General features: G+C 29.0%; 1 protein-coding gene across 2 annotated transcripts; it reads right to left on the minus strand.

Moving 5' to 3' along the window:
- Window positions 1-2: 2 nt before the first annotated feature.
- Window positions 3-20,323, minus strand: LOC132931602 (endothelin-converting enzyme homolog). Of its 2 annotated transcripts, none has more exons than XM_060997478.1 (15): window positions 19,499-20,323; window positions 6,103-6,210; window positions 5,804-6,014; window positions 5,441-5,644; window positions 4,758-5,038; window positions 3,744-3,842; window positions 3,357-3,527; window positions 3,095-3,243; window positions 2,792-3,014; window positions 2,598-2,721; window positions 2,370-2,526; window positions 2,133-2,311; window positions 1,829-1,975; window positions 1,623-1,765; window positions 3-1,565 (listed from the first exon to the last, which is right to left on the minus strand). In XM_060997478.1, exons 2-15 carry the CDS (start codon window positions 6,208-6,210, stop codon window positions 1,389-1,391), a joined length of 2,373 nt encoding a protein of 790 aa, XP_060853461.1. In that variant the 5' UTR covers window positions 19,499-20,323; the 3' UTR covers window positions 3-1,388. The 2 variants fall into 2 exon arrangements, with proteins under 2 accessions (XP_060853461.1, XP_060853462.1); XM_060997479.1 differs by having other exon boundaries at window positions 5,816-6,014; window positions 19,499-20,317.
- Between the last annotated feature and the right edge of the window lie 2,827 nt (window positions 20,324-23,150).

Below are 23,150 nucleotides of genomic sequence, written 5' to 3' on the forward strand. Positions count from 1 at the left end.
CGTTGTGTGCTGGTATAATATTTCATTTATTAAAGATAAAATAAAACATATTATTAAATTAATAAAAACATCAATAAAAATAAGATAACATAATACTAGTAAAAAAATAAACAATAACATTCACGGGAATCTTCAAAGAAGCAATTAATGAAAAATGTAAAAAAAAAATACATCATATTTTAATTATTTATAAATCCACAAGGCTAAGCAAGTTAAACATTTTTTAACTCGTTAAGTTAAGTAAATACAAATAATTGATTAAATTAAAATTTAGTTGTATTTTTCGATGATTCATAAAAGTTAAGACTCAAGTATTATTATTTTTTTTTATGGAATATCACTTTAACAAAAAATAAATTAATACTTGCAAATAAATTATAATTTAACTTAACACTAGTTAAAAATTAAATAACCGAAAACAACTTAAATTTATGTAAGAAATGTAATTTTGTTTTCAACCTATTTTGTGGCCCCTATTTAATATAATCTTAAAAATACTTAATTTTTATTTTACACATTATTGTTTAAGTAAAATTGTGTGATTGATCAATTTTTTATGTTAGACGCGGAAAAGAATAATTTATATAATTGCATTTTTGTTTCTATTAATGAATCAACAAGTATATTTATGACGTGAACGGTATTATAAGATTATGTATTACGATTTAAAATTTCAATTACATTGTTTTAATTTAACTTAAACTATCATACCATGATGTTTTGGTAAGTATTTGTTTTGATTCACATTCCTCGTCAAAGGAAATTGGTTGTGTTGGTTATCAGTGTTATCACATTCAAAGCGAAGAGCATAAGTATTGCAGTTTTGCTAATCGGTTTAATGTTTGTAAGGATTAATGACTATTTAAAAACGTTAATGATTTTGAACATTGAGTATTTGTGAATAGTCGTAATGAATGTACATGGTTCATTTGTATTCACGTGTAGAGTAACTAATTAGAAATTAAACAAATAACATGTCTTGTAAAGTGGTGCCGACTAAATAAAATAGGTATACAAATATAATCCATTGATTGGGTTTACAAGACGGTTTTAGAGCATAACCTCTACAAGTAAAAATAATTTCTTATTGAATAAAAATATACATTGTTCTAAAATATTGTCCAGTTTAAAATCTAAAAAGATAACACAAGACTCTTCCAATAAAAATATTTAATTAACTTAACTTAAGTTTCTTAATTTGTTAGTGCATGCTTAGCCCTGTTAAATACTTATAATATATAGTCATAATATGTTCTATTTTAAGTTATAAATGTTTTTAGGTAGTTAATATGCTTATACAACTTTTAAATGTTTTATACTTTCAATTAATGTATTATTTTTTTTTTTATGTTTTAGGCCAAATGAAATTATTCCAACATTTTAATATGTTACCATATAATACACTTTTCTTCTGGATTCATAGGTGTTCCTATTTGACAGTTGAATACTTTTGAAAATTCTTCAAAATTACTTAGTGGACCGTTTACTCTAAACTGGGACGGCGAATGCAGATCTTTTTCCATTTGTAATTTGAGAGATTCATCTGTACTTGATGAACACCATACCTGAAAAATAAGGAAATATTTTAATAGATTCTTTTTTTGTTAATTGTTTAAACTAACTTGGGCAAAACTGACGAAAAACAGTTGTTGCGTGGTAAGATGAACAGCAGGCAAACGGTTTGGTTGAGCCTTCTTTTCTTCAAGTAACTTAATATAAGCACGATATGCAGCTTTAAGTCCACCATTGTCAGCAATATTTTCTCCTGAAGTATAATTTTTTATTATAGAATTTATTATTTAATACAAATAATTAAATTTGAGTATACCTAATGTACGTTTTCCATTTATATTATAACCATTAACTTTATAGTTAGAATATTGTTTGATCATACAATCTGTCGCTTCTTTAAACTTGTTTACTGTTTTATTATTCCACCACTGGTGTAAATTTCCAAAGCGATCAAATTCTCGACCTTTCAATTTAAACATTATTTATTCAAATATTTAAACAGACATATTTCAATATAATTAAAAGCTAAGAATTGTGATGTTTTCAGTGTTTTATAAGTCATAATATTGTTTACTTATAGATTATGATTTATGAATAAATTATTTAGATGTTAGATTTACCTTCATCATCAAATGCATGCGTGAGTTCATGTCCCATGACTACTCCCATAGCACCATAGTTTATGGAAGACTGTTGCATTTGATCAAAAAATGGTGCCTGTAAAATACCCGCTGGGAAGACTATTTGATTTTTGGTTGGTGTGTAGTATGCGTTTACTGTTGGAGGGGTCATACTCCATCTGTAATAATATCGATAAATTAAGTTGTTATTAAATTGAACGTAAATTATGTTTTTACTTTGAACGATTGACAGGTTGATCAAGCTTATATAAATTCTGCAACAAATTAAATTGAATAGCACGTAGGTTGTTTTCAAAATATTCGTCAGAACGTACAGTCAAATTTTGGTATTTATCATCCAACTGATTTGAGTCCATTATATAATCTGGAAAACCTAAAATATTTTCATAATGAATATTTTTCGTTTATAACTTTTAATCCGTTTATATATTAGTATAATATTACCAATCATATCTGTTATAGCATCTGCTTTTTTTTCGGCTTCAATAAGTGTTTCTTTATCCATCCATTTCAAATTTTTGAAATTATCCTTAAATGCTGTTCTTATTTCATTAATCATATCTTCAGCCTAAAAAACTTATAATATTTAGTTTCTGATTTCTTTATTTTAGTTTATTTTTATGCACCTAGGTACTTACTAGTTTTTTCGACTGTCCGTGAAAAACTTCGCGGACATATAATGCGCCCAAAGCAAATCCCAATACATTGTTTGTATCGCTAATACAGTAGCGCCAAGGTTCTTCGCCACCTTCTGATCCTAATAATGCTTTTCGTAGTCCTTTATAAGCGTCTCGAAATACTTTTGATAAATAAGGAGTAACGGTCCTTACGGTTTGCCACACCAGATAGTTGTTAATTACCCTATTGTTTATAAAATAATCAATAATTAGTTAACTATTCGTACAATTTAAATTAAGATTTTTAAAAGTAAATGTTTTTACGTCTTATTTTCCGGAGATTTACTATACTCTGTAATTAATGTAGAAAGGTTTGACATGAACGAGGGAGAGTATACTACGACATTTTCCTTAATTGTAATTTTTCTATCAACTAATCGAAAAGCTGCATTGAAGTAGTGATTCCATTGAATCTAAATAAGCATTTATAAATATTTAGTATAATATATAATTTGTGAAAAGGGGGAGTTTAAAATATACATAAGTATAGAAATACATTTTTTTTTTTTAAACCCAATATACTTACGAATGGAGCTAAATTCTGTAGTTCACTGATAGGCATAATGTGATAGGCCTTTTCTTCATCGCGCCTATTTTCATCAGGTTCCGTAAACATAGCCAAACGTGTTTCAAATTTAATAACTTCTTTCATTTGAAGTCTTGTTGAATTTGGTTCACCACCTAATAATGTTCCAATCTAAAACCTCAAACATAAACAATTCTAATTCAATTAATGAATAATATGTTAAGTCATGATAACAAATGACTAATTTTTAAGTATAGTTATTGATTAGTATTAAAAATAACAACAAATTTAATATACATTGATACATTGTAATTATAATAACTAAAAAAAAATGTATACTCTTAATTAAAATAAATCACAAAATATATGAATAAATTATAAGCTCACCGTTGTCATATAATCTAAATATGTGTCTAATAATTTTTGGTTTGCTGTAACGTTCAAATAAAAATCTCTAGTTGGTAATGTCAGCCCACCTTCGTCGATCTACATAGCACACACATACAAAAAATATAGTTAAAATTATTTAAATTGAGAGATTCACAAAGCATCTTTACAAATGATTTTTCTAGTAATAACATTATGTATCTATTTATTCAAATTCTACTTCTAAAATATAGAAAAACTATATTTTAGAAATGTCCGATTTTTTTTGTACTTTTTAAGAAGCATTCTGTAGTGTCTTTTTTTTCAAAAGAGAACCTACTATGTTTAATTTGAATTGATAATACGTTTAAAAAAATGTTGATGTATATATTTAAAATATAAATCAAATTTTGAACGATAAGTTTCTGATTTGTTAAACTTTATACACTAAGAATATTAGTCCACGATAATAATCAATAGGTTTAAAAGATAGTAGGTCTATGACGTATTCAAATTATAGTAGGTACTAAATCAATATTATTTTAGCATTTTAATTTTTAAAAACTGTCCAATTATAATAAGATATTGTTAATAATATAATAACTAATAAGTAGTATATGTGACCAAATAGCAACCCTATTTTATATTTTATATTAGAACATTTATTAGCACTTAAAATGTATATACAGTTAGGTAACTCAAAAACTATCTGTTAAAAATTTGATTAAAAAGCATCAATATTCTAAAAAAAAAAAAAAAAATGGCGTACCTACTTATATTAATTTAAAATATAAAAAGTGATGAGTTTGTACCACTAGTGACCTCAGAATATTCCTTAAATTATATACAAATTAAAGTACGTTATTTAATAAAATATGATAAATAGAACACTTAAAGTTTACAAAAATCAGATTTAAATAAATGCATTATCAAGTGATTAAACAGGGAAGAACTGAGGATGCTCGGTAAATCACAGTGTACCTATACTATAGGACTTTTGGAATTACTATAGTTGCATATTTTTTGAATACTAACTTGAATTACGTGCCTGCTTGAATTTCTGTCATCTTCGCCGACCATCCAATAGAATAGTCCAGCCATATTGAACCGATTATGAACAATTTCTAAAGTCTTTTGTAGCTTCCACGAAGATACATTCCATGTTCCTGATATATTCCAGCCACCAATGTCTTTAATAAAGTCCAGCAATGGTTTGGCACCTAATGTTTCGATTGTATTATTTGGATCCATGCAAGCCGTAAAATACATTTTGGCTTTGAGTTCAGCTTTGCTACTAGTGTTCATAGGAATTGCTTCTATAAAAATAATATTATCTTATAACATAACTTACAAATTCACGAATCCATTAATTATTTATTGTTTAGAAAATATAGATTTCTTGCAACTGGTAATAATAAAAAATTAAGCATCAAATTCCAGGCATCGGTTGGAAAAAAACTAATGCCAATGAATAAAGATAGTTAACAGTTAAGATGACTTAGTGACAACTTATAAGTCGCAAGCCAACATAAATTTGAATAAAAATTTATCAAACAGTAAACATGTTAAGTTTTAAGAAATAATTATTGATCCAAACTAGTTTCGGAAAAATAGGAAAATTCATAATAGATCTTTTAATATTAAACTAATGAAAATGAATTAAATCAATATTCAAGGTCGGATAATATAAAGCAAATTATAAAAAAACGACGTCGCACCTAGTGAGTTTTTGACTATAAGTTGATTGTTCATTTCCAACTCATTAAACATGCCCCACATAGATCTGCCGTCTGGTACCGGATTCGCTTTTATCCACTGACCACAAGCGTACTGGTAGAAGTCCTGGCAAGGGTCGGATTTCGTGTCCATACTTTTAATTATAGCCGCTGCCGTCGTTACGCATGTCTCCTTCATACAATAATCTGTGGACAGCCAATTGATTATAATTCTTAAATTTAGTAAAAATTCAGTTATCACGTGTTCAGCGTAGTTTTGTATAAATTATAATTTATTATACATTATATTTTTACTTTAGAACGTCGTTGCATTTCAAAAAATGTATGCAAATGCATTTAACGCACTTTGAATCTCACCTTGTCCGGTACTAACAAAAGAATCGGTTTCTTCGTATATATCTGGAATTTGGTGTGCGGGGGGATTACACTTTTCCTGACGAACCGGTAACATAATGATGAATAGCAATATCACGCCATTAAGTAGGGTTAAGGCGAGTAGAACTTTTTCCAACGACGTTCTGTTTTTCAATCGAGACCAAATATTTTTTGGTTTGCCCTGTTAAACAATACATTTTTTCAAATTATTACACCAACGTATAATGTATTATTTTCAATATTTCATTTCATAGTATCTAAATTATTACTGTATAAAAACGGATATGTGTAGAGGATGCCGTCACTCCTTCTGTCAAATGAACAGAGCCCATGCTCGATGTCTCCTCTTCGAATACTTTGTGCTTGTAATGTGCCATCTACATAAAATCGTTTAAAATCAATGAATTAAATCATGATGTATATACATTTAAGATATACAATTATTCAAATCATCAAACAGTTACTAATAATCCTTTAACCTAATCATGCTATAGGTACACTATGCTAGCGGTTCTTAACTTGTGGATCGCGGCCCTCTGCAGGGGGTCCGTGACACTCATTTTAGTTAGGGTAACAGAGGTCTAATGTAATTGTAAACTATTATTATTTAGGATAGAAAAGGGCCGTGAACTTCTCATGTCTAATTAGGTATATTCACTCATAATATTATTGAGAATTATTTATCCATTTACGATCCCTCAAAAACTATTTCATTATAAATCCACGATAACTGTGACGATTATTTTTAAAATTTTAATATGAAAATTAATTGATTTGTCTAAATTAATCAACTTGTTAAATTATATTTCAATAACAAATAGTGTTTACGATAATATAATAATAATATGTATGTTATTTATTATTTTAAAATAAAATCGTGTCGAACTTATTTCTTTAGTTTATGCTGGTAAAAATTATCTGACCAAGTTTAAAATTTTATTTAATTATTTTTATTACTTTTTATTGCCGGGCATAGTTAAATAAAAAAAAAGTTAATTATAAGCCGAGTTTACGCATTTGTCCGTCATCGACGCTATCGTCTCCCTAGCCATGTGTTCTGCTATGTGCGTGTATCAGTTCATGATGGACCATGCGTGGTCGTCATGACGTGATGACGGCTATTTAGTATCTTATCTTATAATTAGAGGTCGGAATAATATTCTCTTAAAATAGCCAAAATAAGATGCTAATATTCTCCTAAAAATTTGATAATATTCTTCTAATATTCTTTAATAATTGTAGTTAAATATACAAAAAATATGTTTTTAAAGTAATATATTCTCCTAAATTCAAAATATGCTTTTATATTTTAAAAAAAAGGTAATTCTTGGTATAATTATATATATTAAATGAAATATATATATATAAATGTATAATATATTTTTAATTAAATAAACAATACATTATAATTTAGCTTTAAAAAATACTTTAACTTAACATTTTATTAACATGATAAAGTTATATAAATGATATATTTTATTTAAGACAATTCTCCTTTTTGGAAACAGTTAACAACTATATTCTGTTCCATGTGTTCTGGCGTCATTTTCGTACGACGATCTGTTAAAATGTTTTTATATGTACTGAACGAACGTTCAACATCAACTGAAGTCACAGGAGCATACTGCAAATCAGTTACCATAGTAGGTGAAAAATTATCTACAAATTGTATTTCATTATTTCCTTTCAACATTTTTGCTACGTTCTTTAAAATTGTGAGTCCCTGATTTTTTTGTTGAAGTTGTTCAATTTTTATTTTTATTTTTTCTCCATTTTCTCCAGGTATTTGTTGAAGTTTAACAATTGTACTTTCAATAAGATTTATCGAATCAACAAGAGTCACATTTGACTTTTCTAAATTTTTTATGGCTGTTATAAGCATAAGAAAATGGGTCTTAATAAATATTAATTCATTTTCTACAGTTTTTAATTCAAGAACTGATTTACATTTAAGTATAGACTGACTAGGAGATTTTTGTTTACTTAATTCTTCAATAACTTTTTTTAAACCTTGGAAATGATCACAGTTAAAAACAGCAGCTTCCAACCATGTTCCCCATCTTGTTAATACCGGTTCGGGGGGTAACGGAATATCAGGTAACAGTTCTTTATACACTTGAACATGGTACGGAGCTTTTAAAAATACTTTTTTTATGTTATTAATTAATGAATTTACGTCTGGATACATTTCTCTAACCTTTTCTGCTACCCTATTAAGCATATGAGCTGCGCATGTCACGTGAATTAAATTGGGATAAAATACTTTTAATGACTGTCCAGTTTTCACCATATATGGTGCAGCATCTGAGAGCATCAACAACACTTTTTCATCATTTCCGCCCAAGGGCCATAGTAATTTTAACCCATCATTCACAAATCGAGCCACTGTAGAATGGTTAGTTTTTTCTAGAACTTTACATGTTAAAAGAAAAGAACGAGTCGGATGATTTGACTTTAATATACCAACCAATAAATTTGCCACATAACGACCATTTATATCTGTCGTCTCATCAACCGCAATCCAAATGTTATTTTCCCCAATTTCATTTTTTATATTGGATAAAGTCTTATCATAACAATGTGGAAGATAATTTTTACGTAACAAACTTTCATCGGGTATATGTTTGCCAATATATTTTTCTAAAAATGCACGGAATTGTGGATTTTGTAGTTTATACCACGGTATATTAGCAGAAATAAAACTCAAACATAAGTCTTCATAGAATTCATTTACATTTTTTTTAGAAGTAGATTCCGATAAAAATAATTGTTTTGAAGTATTTAACTTACGGTTTAGAGCTTCTTGGTGTAAAGATGTGTGTACGTGTTGTGTAATCTGAGACTTTTTAATGCATGGTATGTGTTTGTTACACAGTTGACAAAAAAGAGTAGCACCATCAGTTGTAAAAATGACATTGTTTTTATTTAATGGTAGTATCCACTGTGCAATTAAATTTTTTAATTTACTTGATGGGATTTTCGGCATATTGAAAATAATTTAACAGGACAAATAAATTACACCCAGTATGACAATATTACGTATAGACGACGCGCGGCATTAAACCATAGACTGATGGGATATCAACTAAATGAACTACACTCGCGTATAATATTATGTTATACAATATGAACTTTGTATATCTATTCTATGAACTCGTTACTTAATGTCATAAACGAACGTTTGGAGCTATTTTTGAAGTGTTTTTTCCAATTCATTTTTAGCCTACGTGACTTATTGAGCGTCGTAATCATTATTCCATTTATAGTCATCTCAATAACAACAGACTAAACACTTATTTAATATTATATATAATTTTCGTCCTTACAACAAAAAATATCCAAATCCCAAAAGATTAATCGAAATATTCTCTAATATTCTTTATTATACGAAATATTCTTTCATCTTAAAATATTCTCAAATATGCAAAAAAAACTTTTGCCATTGAATTATATGATTCATAATTTTTATAGATTTCAAACCGAAATTTAACTGCATAGACTCAAAAAAAATATGCAAAAGAATATTATTCCGACCTCTACTTATAATATATTATTATATATTATATTGTTTAAACGCGATATACAGTTGTCGGCGGTTTTTTATTTAGTGTATATAATTACTATACACTTGCACAATTAGTTTAATGTTTTAAGTTATTGTCCGTATACAATACAGGTATACAATATTGATAGTCGAGTAAGTTGTCCGGGTCGGGTAGGTAAGGTCAAGAGTTACCAATTTTAATGTCACGTCAGTGACAATGACGTATTATAGTATACGATCTAATAAATTAGTCGCTTTATTACTAAGAATTTTTTAATTAAGTAAAATAAAATAAAAGCATTTAATCAATCATTATACAGTCCGCTTATTTTTAATACAAAATAATAAACTCCAGCCGAAACGATAATAAAACTACAAGCGTGGTCTCCTAGCAGTAGTATGAATGCATCATTACACGTACCTATATCACACGTATATATTTTATTTTTCAGAAACTAATTATTATCTTTTTATACCGTAATACGAATTTAATAAATGCCTATTTCAAGTCAGGCAAATAATATAAATTATACATATTGTACTATTTTAAAAATTTAACCAGATGGTGTTTTTGTTTTAAAAATAATGTTAAATTTTCTAACAAATCCCATCAAACAATAACATGTAACAACAAGTAATAACTAAAAATTGAAAAAAAAATTGTTAAAATTATATAACTTTTTTATTCATATTTTTTTCTCGTTCTATCACGCCTAATTAGTATAGTTTACACCTATATTCATTTATAATTTAAGTTTTAAATCAATTGGTAGTTAAATTTTTAAAATAATACAAAATGTCATTTTTGTTATTTGTCTGACTTGAAATAGGCATTTTCAAAGAACTGAGCCATTCAATAATTGATTGAATAAGTGTACAATGAAGAGTTTAAAAGAAGCATATAATAACTTATATTTGGATGTAATACGTTTTAAGAACCTACCATTTTTTAAGCTTGACAATAAGGATTTCGATATGAAGGTTAAGATTTTATTTAGTGAAGGACATACTTATAAGTGTAAACTGTGGGGGGGCAAGGGGGAAATTTATGTATATCATATATACAGTAAATCCAAGATCATGGATGTCATTATTAGCATGATGAAGCAGATCTGAACATTGGCTAGTACAACTTAAGTTGACAAGATTAAGGCATCACATGTAAGTCATAGTTTGACACTAAAAAATATTCAACAGGAGACCCAAATTATTAGATCAAGTATTAAAGTGACAATATTAATAAGGTCAGACTAATTAACATTTTTTATAGAAATCAATTATATCAATACTCAAAACATTTTTTAAATCATCAGAAAATGCTATGATAGTTGCATACAAGTATTATTACAAATATTACTGGTTAGGAAATAAAATTAACAAGTTTGCGTTAAACAGGCTCAGCCTGTATACGTCTTTTATGCAAATATTTTGATGTTATTAAAAAAAGAAATTAGTTGAAAAAAATTGTAGTTGTAATAACTAATAAGTATTTATTTCGTTGTTTTGAAAATTAGAATACCGCTACTATTATATAATACTAGTATTAGTAATTGCTCATACAAATTTATCAATATAATCATCATAGAGGCCTGCGTGGTTACATTAATAATAAATTGCATGATCAAATTAAATTAATTGGCGTAGTGTGTAAATCTATAATTAAAAACAAAGTCCATTAAAAACTATGTATAATTAATACATTTAAACATATAGATGATACGTAGAATTAATTTTTAATGAATATTATTCACAGTGAATACAATTTTTAATATACTAAAGGTTATTTTATGGTTTAAGATAATCAACGTTCTAGAAGTATAATTTAAAATTGTAGTAATGATAACTAAATATGATTATTCAAGAAACCGACTGATCAAACAAACTGTAGAATAATTAATGCTAATATATCAGTTAAAAGGTTAATTTCTTAAAACAATAATCTATTTATTTTTTTTTTAAATAATTATAGTTAAAATATTAATTTTACCTATAGTTATCAGTACCTAGTCATTCCTACGTTTAATATTAGAGTAGTATGTTTTCTAGTTCTAGTATATTTTTAACACAATTAATTTTAGTTTTTTTATTTTTGATATTTTAATAGTTTGACTTAAACATATTAGATACTCGTACCTATTCTAAAATGTGAATAGATTGCTATTCAGTTGGTACTCGGTTATATGATGATATTATATAAAATATCGATAAGGTATATAGATTCGCTTTAAGGCAATTTTTTATGTACAAATATTATAAATAGAGGTACACGATCCTTTTGATTCCTATTGTCACGATCGTGACAATAGGTACCATCGAATTTACCAGTATATAATATATTTTATAAATATAGTAAATATTATTATCATTAGGTGTTATTATCTATTATTTTTTTACATTTTGTAAATTAAAAATAAATTATCAAAAATATCAGCGCACTTAAAATTGTATGTTTGACAAAAGGATTACAATTAAAAAGGGATGAGAAGGTTGTTAAAATCAGCTAAATCACAAAGTTGATATTATGCTGTATGGTAGGTATCGAGTGATTGAATAGGTCCCTACCTAATGGATGTTTGCAATTTAAATTCAATGATAAAACAATGTACCTATACAATAGAAATCAATTCAAAATGGAGACTGTCTGTGAGCCTATATTTTTAATGATATTATAATATATTTATTTAATATTTAGTTATTAGTAATTTATTTTTCTACTATAAGTAATATACAGAAGGCTGAAGGTTGATTGTTTTTTTTTACTAAAAAGACATTATATTTTATTATAAAATAAATAATAATAATTCATAAAATATTAGGTACTAACTACTAGCTGTTATTAATTTATTTAATATTAAATTAGCGACGTATCAAAACAATTTGAATAAGTTCCTGCTGTTTGTGGTATAAATATTTTAAAATTAATCAAAATATTTTTTTATGTATTATTAATTCAGTATATACATTAATTAATAGCAGTATACGTATAGTGACAAAACGTTTCAAGTACCCTGTATAAATAATATTTTTTAAATAACAACAGTAATACCTTTGACTAAAACGGAATCTTTTTTTTTGTTTGGATAGGTAGTAGATATAGTAGGTACTCATACTAATCAAACTATCACTTCGCTCAAGATCTAAAATCCTAAAATTAGGAATTATAACTATTTGGGTATTACATATTATACAGAGTACAAACTATAGTTAGATATGATAAATATCGAAATAAAATAAAACCACATATGTAAATACCTACTTAAGTCAGTTATATACAAGATACAACAATAATCCCGTGTTGGTAGTCCAACTCGATAAATTATTATATTATATCCATTTATACCTCATATAATATATTAACTATATCTTGGGATACAAATATAAAATATTACGTGGCTCTTTTGGTGCATAGCTTAAATTTAAACCTTATATATTTTGGGAATATAATTTATTGTTTGTGTTTTTATTTTTATAAGTAAGTTGGATATAATTAACAAACATTATGTCATATACATATTATTATCAATTATCATTTATATGAAGTATATACAATAACTAGGCTATCGGAGATATTTATTTATTGTTGTTTTGTCGAATAAACTACGAAAGATTCAATAGTGGGTAATAAATAATAATAGCTTATACATATCCAAATTTTGTATGTACAGTAGGTAAACTCTGTAGAACTTCTCAAAATTACGCGTTATTTTATCTCTCTATTCATAGTTTATATATCTTCCTATATAAATATATATAATATACAATGATTAAGTTCAAATCGTGATTTGCATAGTAGCAAACAATTAGGTATCAGTCATCACTTACAACATTTTCACCTATGTGTTACAAAAATATTTCTATTAATAAATAAATAAAGTTATTTTTTGTACTGAATTTATAATATAAATAATACTTCAAACGATGTTTCACCCAAAGACACTAGCTCAAAAAATACTATAAAAAGATTAAACGCATAATCATTCAAAATATTTAGATATATAGGTATTAATATGCATTAATATAATCATACAGATTTTAATATTTTCGATATTTATATGTAGTGTACACAATAACACTGCAATGTAGGTATAGTAGGTACCTACATTTATGATATATTACACCTTACCTAATAAAAAATAATAATATTATAATACCTACCTACTCCTAATTGTTGTACAATATTCCGATGTATAATACATTATAATACATTATTATGTATTTCTACATAATATATATTATATGAAAACTGTTATGACTATGAGAATGGTAATTCTATTATACGGTGTGTACAAAATTATTTTTCAATACGATAAATGTTTACATCAACTTATTAGAATTTAGAATATATTAGAACAGGGTTATTCCACAAATAAACATAAAGATTTTTATAAATTATTTGAAATGTATGTTGTGGTGAGAATTCCACTAATTAGCTATAATTATTAAAACACTAATATTGTAATGCAATTTTTACTTTAACAATAACACTAATAATTGACGTTACATGATACACAACTAAACAACTTATATATAAGGTAGAGACGAATGTAAAATAAAATGTAATATTTGTTTGCATGGTGTTTTAATCTAATTATAGTTATTGCATTAAAATTAATTAAACATATTTAAATAAAATATTTATTAAATAGATAATTTTAATGTACAAGAAAAAAGAACAAAATACAATAACTACATAATATTAATGATTAACAATTTTTAATTTTCATTCTTAAGAGGACGCCATACCCGCATGTGTTGTCTGTCTTACCAATGTGCATCATAACACATTTTCGTTCAGCAAAATACATTTTGTGATATTAGCTTTAATATTAGAGTAAATTTACCTATTATCAAATTTAAAAGTAAGACTATTATTTAAACAATGGCATATGCTTTTATTGATATTATTATTTTAAAGTGAGTTGTAGCTATATAACATTTTACAACTCTAAAATGTTCATAACTCACTTTAAAATGATAATATCAATAAAAGCATATATCAATGTCTAGATAATATTTTTACCTTTAAATTTGATAATAGGTAAATTTACTCTAATATTAAAGCTAACATCACAAAATATATTCTTCTGAACGAAAATTTGTTATGATGTACGTTAGTAAGACAGAGACAACACATGCGGGTATGGCGTGCTCTTAAATAAAAAAATAAATATATCTTCATTAATCATTAGATATATTTTATGTTCAAATATGATTCAAATACTAAAATAGTTTTGAAAAAATATAATTATATATTACACGCATAATTTATTATTTTATATGTTTCGAAAACTAACCTATAGGTCGTAAAACAGGGGTGGCGAACCTTTTTATTTTCTGTACCCACGAGTTAAATAAAAATGTTTGGTTCAATTTTATTTTCCCTTTGTGTCAACTTATTTGATGACCTTTTCTTGTTAACCCTAAACAATTCCTAGAAATGATCTTTTTTATTTGGACAATTGTGTGAGTCATTAAAATAACGCGGGCGTGTCATAGGCTCGCTGTAAAGAAAAATAGGGTATGCCGTAGGCGCATGTTGAGTTAAAATAAATACAATAGTGTGTTTACTGTTTAAGTATATAACATTATTAATTTAATGAATTGTCTGTAATACTTAGTAAAAAGCTGAAGAAATGATTTACAAATTGTAATTTTATGACATTTTTATCTCGTTTAGGTAATACAATTGTATAGGATCGATTGAGTTAAAAGTTTTTCGTAATACAGCTATTTAATTTTATGTTGTTTAGAAACTAAGTACATAGTTTGTTGTGGGTAAGTACATACGTATATTATATAGAGTAATTTACCATCACCAAGCATTCTGAACCTCCTTTTTTTTTAAAAAAAAAAATGCAGTTATTCAAAATCTGATTTTTTAAGTTTTTAAATATACTTAAGAGTTAAGACTATATATATTATACATACTTTCACATTTTTAAGATTATTTGAACTTATTCATTAAAGAGTGTTCTGTGGAGATACACGCATCTGTTTTTCAAATGAAAATCATCTCCCCTATATTTAACTAAAAATTATTTAGTGGGAACATTTTCTGAAATGTTGTACTTACCAAAATAAAATACGAACAAGTTGTTTTTGAGATATTGAATTTTGTTTGGATACCATGGATAATTTATAGGTTCATATGATTACGGGCTTATAAGATATGGGGTTTATGGTGATTTGAAAATTTGTATAATGAACACCATTGATATCATCATTTATAATTTGTAAAAATGGTCAAGCTATAATAAAAACTAGATCCAATATTATTTTATATTTTTGTAAAACCATATACTTAAGAACTATTATCCTTAATATGTATATTTGGATAAATAAAAAACTACTCGTTAGAATATTTAAATTAGGTATAGATCAAAATTATCCACTAAATAATTTCAGTAAAAAAGGGATGTTTCATGTAAAAAACAGAAGTTTGTATCACCATAATATGACACTCCCTGAGTAGCAAAGACATATTTAGGAATTTTGCACCCTAGGTAAGAAAAACCTAGATACCGTATTGGCGTATTATATCAAAATGTTCTCCAAAATTCAAAATTTATCGCCCGTGGTCTAAGCCTCTCCTGCCCCGCTCCCACTAATACGTCTCTGCTGAGTAATACAAAAATCTGAAGAATTTGAATAAATTCATTATCATATAAAAAATGGTGGTGAGCATGCTTATAGTGAATCTAGAATCACCTTACAATATGTGTTGATTTGTGAGACAGAAGTTATAAAAATATATCAAACAATGGCATATTTATTCATAATAAACATTTTTTTTTTTTTTGTAAATTAAAATCGGTGTTTTTTTGTGTGTGATTTAGTTTATTGAGAGTGATGATAAATAACAATGCGCACATAATATTTACGTATACTAGGTTATCATGCTGATTAAAAATCGAACTAAATCGTGGGTCATATAGTTGGACTACTGGAGGCATGTCCCTGCAGGGTTTCATTTATATTCAGAATAACACAGCCATTGTTTCGGCAGAGATAAGTGTTTCGACGTAGAAACCTCTACGCAACTCATAAACTCACTGAAGGTTGTTTCTATATAGTTGTTAACTTGCCTTACGCGTGAAAAAATAATAATCGACGTACGAAAATACCTTAGTGTCATTATTTTATACATTTTTATCGTTTAGTACAAGCGATTCTATATGTACTAAATATTAATACCTCCACACTACAAAGTTTGTAGTATGGAGGTATTAATTTAATATTACTATCTATTGTTTGTTTATAAAACGTGTCATATCAGTAGTTTTAAATTTTAAATACGAGTTGTGTTGACTAAAAGTTTGTTAATTGTGAATTTAATATAGATTATAGCCTATATAGGCACATGTGTACAATAGCTGATATACTGGCACAAAATTACACTTGATATCTTCTTTTTTACACCTATTATTATTCTTATGTTTAATACAATACAACATAGCTAGAGGTTAGCAGCCTGGGTAATCGCAGACATATTTAGAGCGAAAACTCCCGCAATATTATTATAATGTCTTACAGAAAAATTGTAGAGCATTTATTTTTTAAATCATGTACGTAAATAAATTTGTAATAAAATATTTATGAATGACTAAGAATTTTATTCATACATAGGCTATTGATACCATAATGTATATATCGGATTACTATAGTAGAATTATAACCAAAGATACGTATTATAAGTACAATTTCTCATAACGTGCTTAGCGGTAATAGAGAGGGTACGCAATAAACACCAGCGTTATTATGAAATATTGTCAAGGGAAGTAGCGTTTATGATTTTATTGTCCCTATTTTTTGTATACAAATAAAATCAAATATTATTTCCTAATAACATACGCCGCGATGCCCTTACTAATGTCCGTGCACTTTACGGAAACTAATCTAAATTTTAGAGTAGGTATACTAACTATATTACGGCATAACGCGTGGGAATATTATCATTTTTATACAAGATAGAGTGATAGATACTAAAAATTTTAAGAATTGATTTAGGAAATACCAAGCTTTCATTGCTATCAAACTAGTACCTATCAGAAGTAATTTGTTTAATATTTAAATTGCATAATTGGATTATTTCTATCAATGAATGGTAATCTACGTGTATAGAAGCTATAACAATAACGACATTATTATTTTTAGTAGGTATATATTATACATTTACATGCGTTATTACAGGTGTCTTTAAATTTTTAAACTTTGTATAAAATAATAAATCATTTGTAGTAGTCAATATAGAGGAGGGGGGTCTTAAGGCACTTTGTCCGTTCTAAAGTCGCCAAAATCTTGTTACACGTTCGAGTAACTTGCCGATCAATTTATGGATATTTCAAACATTTATAACTTAATAAGCAAGCCAAAGTCCACTCCTTAAGTTTTCCATCAAAAGGTGCTCTGTTATCTATTTAAAAGACTTATACGCTATAGTATTAGGTATAGTGAAATTAATATTTGAAAATCGACTTGTAATCGCAAAACGATATCGAATTTAGAGTATAATAATTATATAATATACTGATGTTTCCGTATTATAGTGCACACGAAACGGTCGTCTGGTTATGGCAATACGAACACAATATTATCATCGATTGGTTTTTACTTTTTAGGACGGAAATAAACGTGCGCTGATTGTGCAATTTACAGCGTTGTAACTTAGAATGGCCGAATAACGTCACAACGATACGCCGGATGCTGCATGTAGGAGCAATATATATTTTTTATTATATACGTGCATTGTACAATGAACATTATTACATAGATAGTGTAAATATTTTAATATGTTAAAATAAGATAAGAATACAATTAATACGCTAAACCTACAGTCGAAATTTAATCTACGTCCGCTTATGAATAACGTATATCGCGGGTGCTATATAGGCAAACGTTACGTTCGTTAATTTTGTTTCATTCGTAATGTACTAATATTTCAACTTTAATAAGATTATTATCACAATCTGATTGGGAAACTGTTCCAATAATTGGTTGTAATCGATTTTTTTGGACTGTGGTAAATCAAAAAGAAAAGTGATTTACCTGAACACGTTGCACGCTACTACTAGTGACATAATATTATATTATTATATTATATAGTGCGGAGAACAAGTCATATTAAATTTGCGCCGTCAGACTTGTTTCGTTTTCAACACGAATATGGGCCGTAGGGTGACAAGTCTCAAAAGTCGTAAATATAAGAAGCTAAAAGTTATAGCAAAGTCGGAAAACATCGATATCATTGCTGAAGTGCTTAATATTATACCGCGGCGGCGCGGCGCCAGCTTGTATACCGCGAGAACAGTATATTATTACATACCAGAGTATGGCCTCCCGAAACTTTCCTAATTTGCCACTGTAAATATTATTATTTCGTCTCGTGCCTATTTACATATTATGTTTTTAATTTGAAAACTCGCGACATTTAAATCGGCACGCAGTAAAGCATGCCATCAGCGGGCGTCCTCGCATAAAAGCCCTCTCCCCCCCCCCCCCGAATTTTCTCGGTCGCCGATTTCGCACCTAACGTAATGAAATATATGCCTAGCCTTTACCCTGTGTACACATAATTCAAGACGTACGCGCAAACCGTCACATCGCCGGAACCGTTTTCCCGGGCGAGGTTTATATAGTGTCCGACATATAATAATAATATGGGGGTTGAATATCTCGGGGAACCCCGCAAACGCGTCGTCGATCAGTGTATGTTTGGCCGCCTAACGCGATAGACATAATAATATTTTGACGAAATGTTATCGATGACCCCGGCGGTCTGTATAATAATAATATCACTGTCGAAGTTCGAATAAGCACCGCTTTCAAAAGCCAAACGCGCATAATGTACAGTGTACCCGCAAAGTGGCGTTTGTGGAGAGGTGGTGATGATGGGGTGCGGGGAGGCGGGCGATATTCGCCGACCACGCGAGCTCGACAACAATAAATAATTATCGTTACATTGTTGCGCGACCGAAAAGCACAAATCGACGGGCATAAAACACGCGAGCGTTACGCGCAGTGCTTATACACGCGCGACCGTATAATATGTCGTTATACTACAAAAGCGTACATATAGCTAGGTGTAACCTATATATTTATATTGTGCTGAGTGTGCATTTTACCTTGGACTAAACGTCGTTTGTGCGTCACGGGATCCGGTAATGAGCGGAAGGTCGGGACGGTCGACCACTTCAACCGCGGCGAATCGTCGTCGTCATAGTGCTGCGGGCCCACGTCGTCTGCGCCGGCGATCAGGTGGTAGCTGCGGCGGCGGCGGCGGTGGCGGCGGCGCCGGTCGTCATAGCGTCCGCGCGCGATTATCGTGTCACGCGCGCGCGAGTCGGTCTCTCGGCGGGCGGGCGGCCGGCTTTTCCGCGGTCAGGTTTTTTTTTGAATTTATTTCGTTTTTCGGCCGACCGGACTCGCGCAAAACGCCGCTGTCTCACATGCGCTCGTGTCACGATACACGGAACTGTGTCGCGCCGGAAATTCGACTGAGAGGCGTACTGTACTGTTTATTATTTCATTTCAATCGAGTTTTCGGCCGTACATACGCGTAATACAATATATAGGTTATTATATATGTTTTCCTTCTGCCGCCACCACACTCTGCTGGGTTCGGGTCTTGCAGGCTACACGATTCGCGAGCGTGCTTGTTTGCGATTATTGTTATTGTTATTGTTATACGCTATTATAACTATTACTATTGTTATAACGTGTACGCGTGTGTGCAGTGTAGTTTTAGCAGCGCAACAGCAGCAGAAATCGTAGTAGTAGTAGTAGTAGAATAGTAGTAGTAGTAGTAGAATAGTAGTAGTAGTAGTAGTAGTAGTAGTAGTACCAGTAGTACCAGTAGTAGTAGCGGTGACTGGTGGTGCGATATCGGCGGCTGCGTTAGCTGTGCCGCGCGCGCGTTCGACTCACCGCGATCCGTCACCGGACCGATATTGATCCACGAGCGCGCTCGCCGCTGCCACCGCCTTTGGCCCGATTAACGTGCGCGCGTTTTTTTCTCCATTTTTTCACTTGACGTTGCTATTTTTTCCCCCGTCGGCCCACCGACGCCGTATCGTGTGGATCGTTTTGGCACTCGTCCCTGTCAAAAACGTGTATACGTTTATAATAATAATATTCGCACGTACGCGCACAATATTATGGTATTGCCGAGAAAAAACCGTACGTGAATTTCAATCCGTTTTTTGTGCGCACCGCAATTACGCCGTATATACCTGTACGATATTGTAATATTTGCAGTTTGGCGCACGCCGTGTATACGGTTTTAACGTATTTACGGTTGCGCATAAGTGGCCACTTGAAACGAGAACGGGCTCGTAAGCGCAACCTATACAACAATAAGCCGCCTCAACCAAAAACGAACTAATCGTCTTATTGTATATTGTTATTGTAATAATAGATATATTCATCGCCGCGAGTCTATAGGTTAGTTGACGAAATTTTCGACAAAATGTGTATCTTCATCTCAGATACAATATATAATACCTTACAATATATTAATTATATTATAATACACAAATGCCATTTATTGTGATCGCGTGATCTGGACAAAGGACATAATAGCATATTAACCCCAAAAAATCACTGCAAAAGACAGAAAAATCTGACGTTTATACATATATATATATATATATATATATATATATATATATATATATGTATAAATGCACTCAGAAACCCTAAAATGTGCTGCAGTATAGACGTACATTAAACTTTTTTTTTATAGTTATTTAATTAATAATTTTTAAAAAATAAATAATATCTAAAACAAGAACAACGTAAAATAAGATACCTACAAACTGTAATTGCAATATGACTCAAATATTTTCAATTCAATTGTCTAATCGATCCGCAGCCACTTAGAAGCGTGTGGAGGTTTTCAAATTATCAAATGATATAAATAATTAATTTAATAAAACTTGTTTAAAATAAAATGTGCAAAACAACTCTAAAATAGCAAAAATTATCTTTATAAAGACTACATAATATGGCCGTAATGTATCATAACTCGTAACATGAAACAAATTTGCTTTTAGCAAGCGCCTTTTATTATGGTTGCATACAGAAAATATGCAAATAGTAGAAATCTTCTTCCCTGGTCATAATATTTTTTTAAAACCCAATATTTTTTATGGGGTGCATTCGATGAATCTGGATAACTGATTCTGATATGTATAGCTGATATAGTATTATAGTCCATGATATAATCTAGATTTTATAATATCCATAACTCACCTAGGCCTTAGGCATACTGAAGGTATTATAACATCTATATAATATACATAGTTTTTAATCTAATTAAAAAATGATTGCAATTTTTGAAAACATTTTTGACACCCCCCCTCTCATCTTTAAAAAAATCATTGTGGCATTTACCTGCTATAAATATAAATACATTACACGCATTATATATATTATATTCGTATGATTTGCGAGGCCTGACGAAGCCTTATATAAATTTACAAATCACTGTAATACATTCGAAATTAAAAAATTTCAGAAAAATTGTTATCATTTAGTATGGAAGCAGAAAAATTAATGTAATTTTTGCATTATACGGAAAAAGCAGTACAAAAATAGTATGTGGTAATAATATACGATAACATATCTCCAAGGAGCAAATTAAGGATACACGAGTAGTGCACGGAACAAAAGCTCCAGAATTTTTTTTAAAGTATCTATAACTGTACCTCTTGGTTTTCTACCTTTTTCTTACCATATTTTCTCTATTATCATAATAATTTATAATATGATACTTTACACGACAATTTTTAATTTATTTATTAGTTCTAATAAGGAATTTTTTTGGCATTATTTTTCTACATAAAACATAACATTTTATGATATGAAATAATATAATTTTCTTATTATTTTTATGGAACGCGATAAAATTCAAACACTAATCTAAGTAATAAACCACGAAGTTCAGGGTCTGCTTCCTCCCACTTCCAAGGACGACTATGAGAATATGAGATTCTACTTAATCTATTCAGTGTGCCTTTATGGCTATATCATATAATATATTTGTAGGTATACATTTTATTATTAATATTATACAATATTATGTATGAAGCCTTTAGAGTTACGTTTTAGATTGTCGCCACATCGTTTGAATGACAATAAAACGTACTCCGTTCGTTAATAATAATTATTGTCCCCACAATGCATGGCCCGAGTCACAATATATTATAATTTATATTGTGATATATTTTAGGTACGCAAACCATTCATACCGGATGCGACTTGACAGTATACGATCTGCGTTCATTATTCGTTATAACTTAGAACATGTTTTATTTCTTTCAGTCAAACACTTACAAAAGACGAGTTAAAAATTAAATTATAGATACCTGCAATATCATTCAGTATTTTTTTTTATTTTGTATCTGTAATAAGTGTTAAACTTTTAACTGTATACATGAATACTTATAGACATATAAGACTTACATAGGTAATACATTATGTATTATATTTCCGTTCTCGTCCATTATTTACAAAAACAATATCAACTTCATATTGTCCAACATGGACACCGATATGATTATAATTTCAAATTCTCAGAGAGAACAATATTGTTCGAACACCACATTCTCTAAATGCAATAATGCAGTTATACGAGTCGTGTGTACATAATCGAGTTTAAGCCTAGTTAAATGTATTATTTACGAATTCAGACCGTCTAAAATCTATATTAATATACACGTTGTATTAGAAATATTTAGATATTTAGAATATATTATACGCCTATACGTGTGTACT

The sequence above is a fragment of the Rhopalosiphum padi genome, chromosome 1 (assembly GCF_020882245.1).
Source record: "Rhopalosiphum padi isolate XX-2018 chromosome 1, ASM2088224v1, whole genome shotgun sequence".
In the NCBI taxonomy this organism is placed as follows: Eukaryota; Metazoa; Arthropoda; class Insecta; order Hemiptera; family Aphididae; genus Rhopalosiphum; species Rhopalosiphum padi.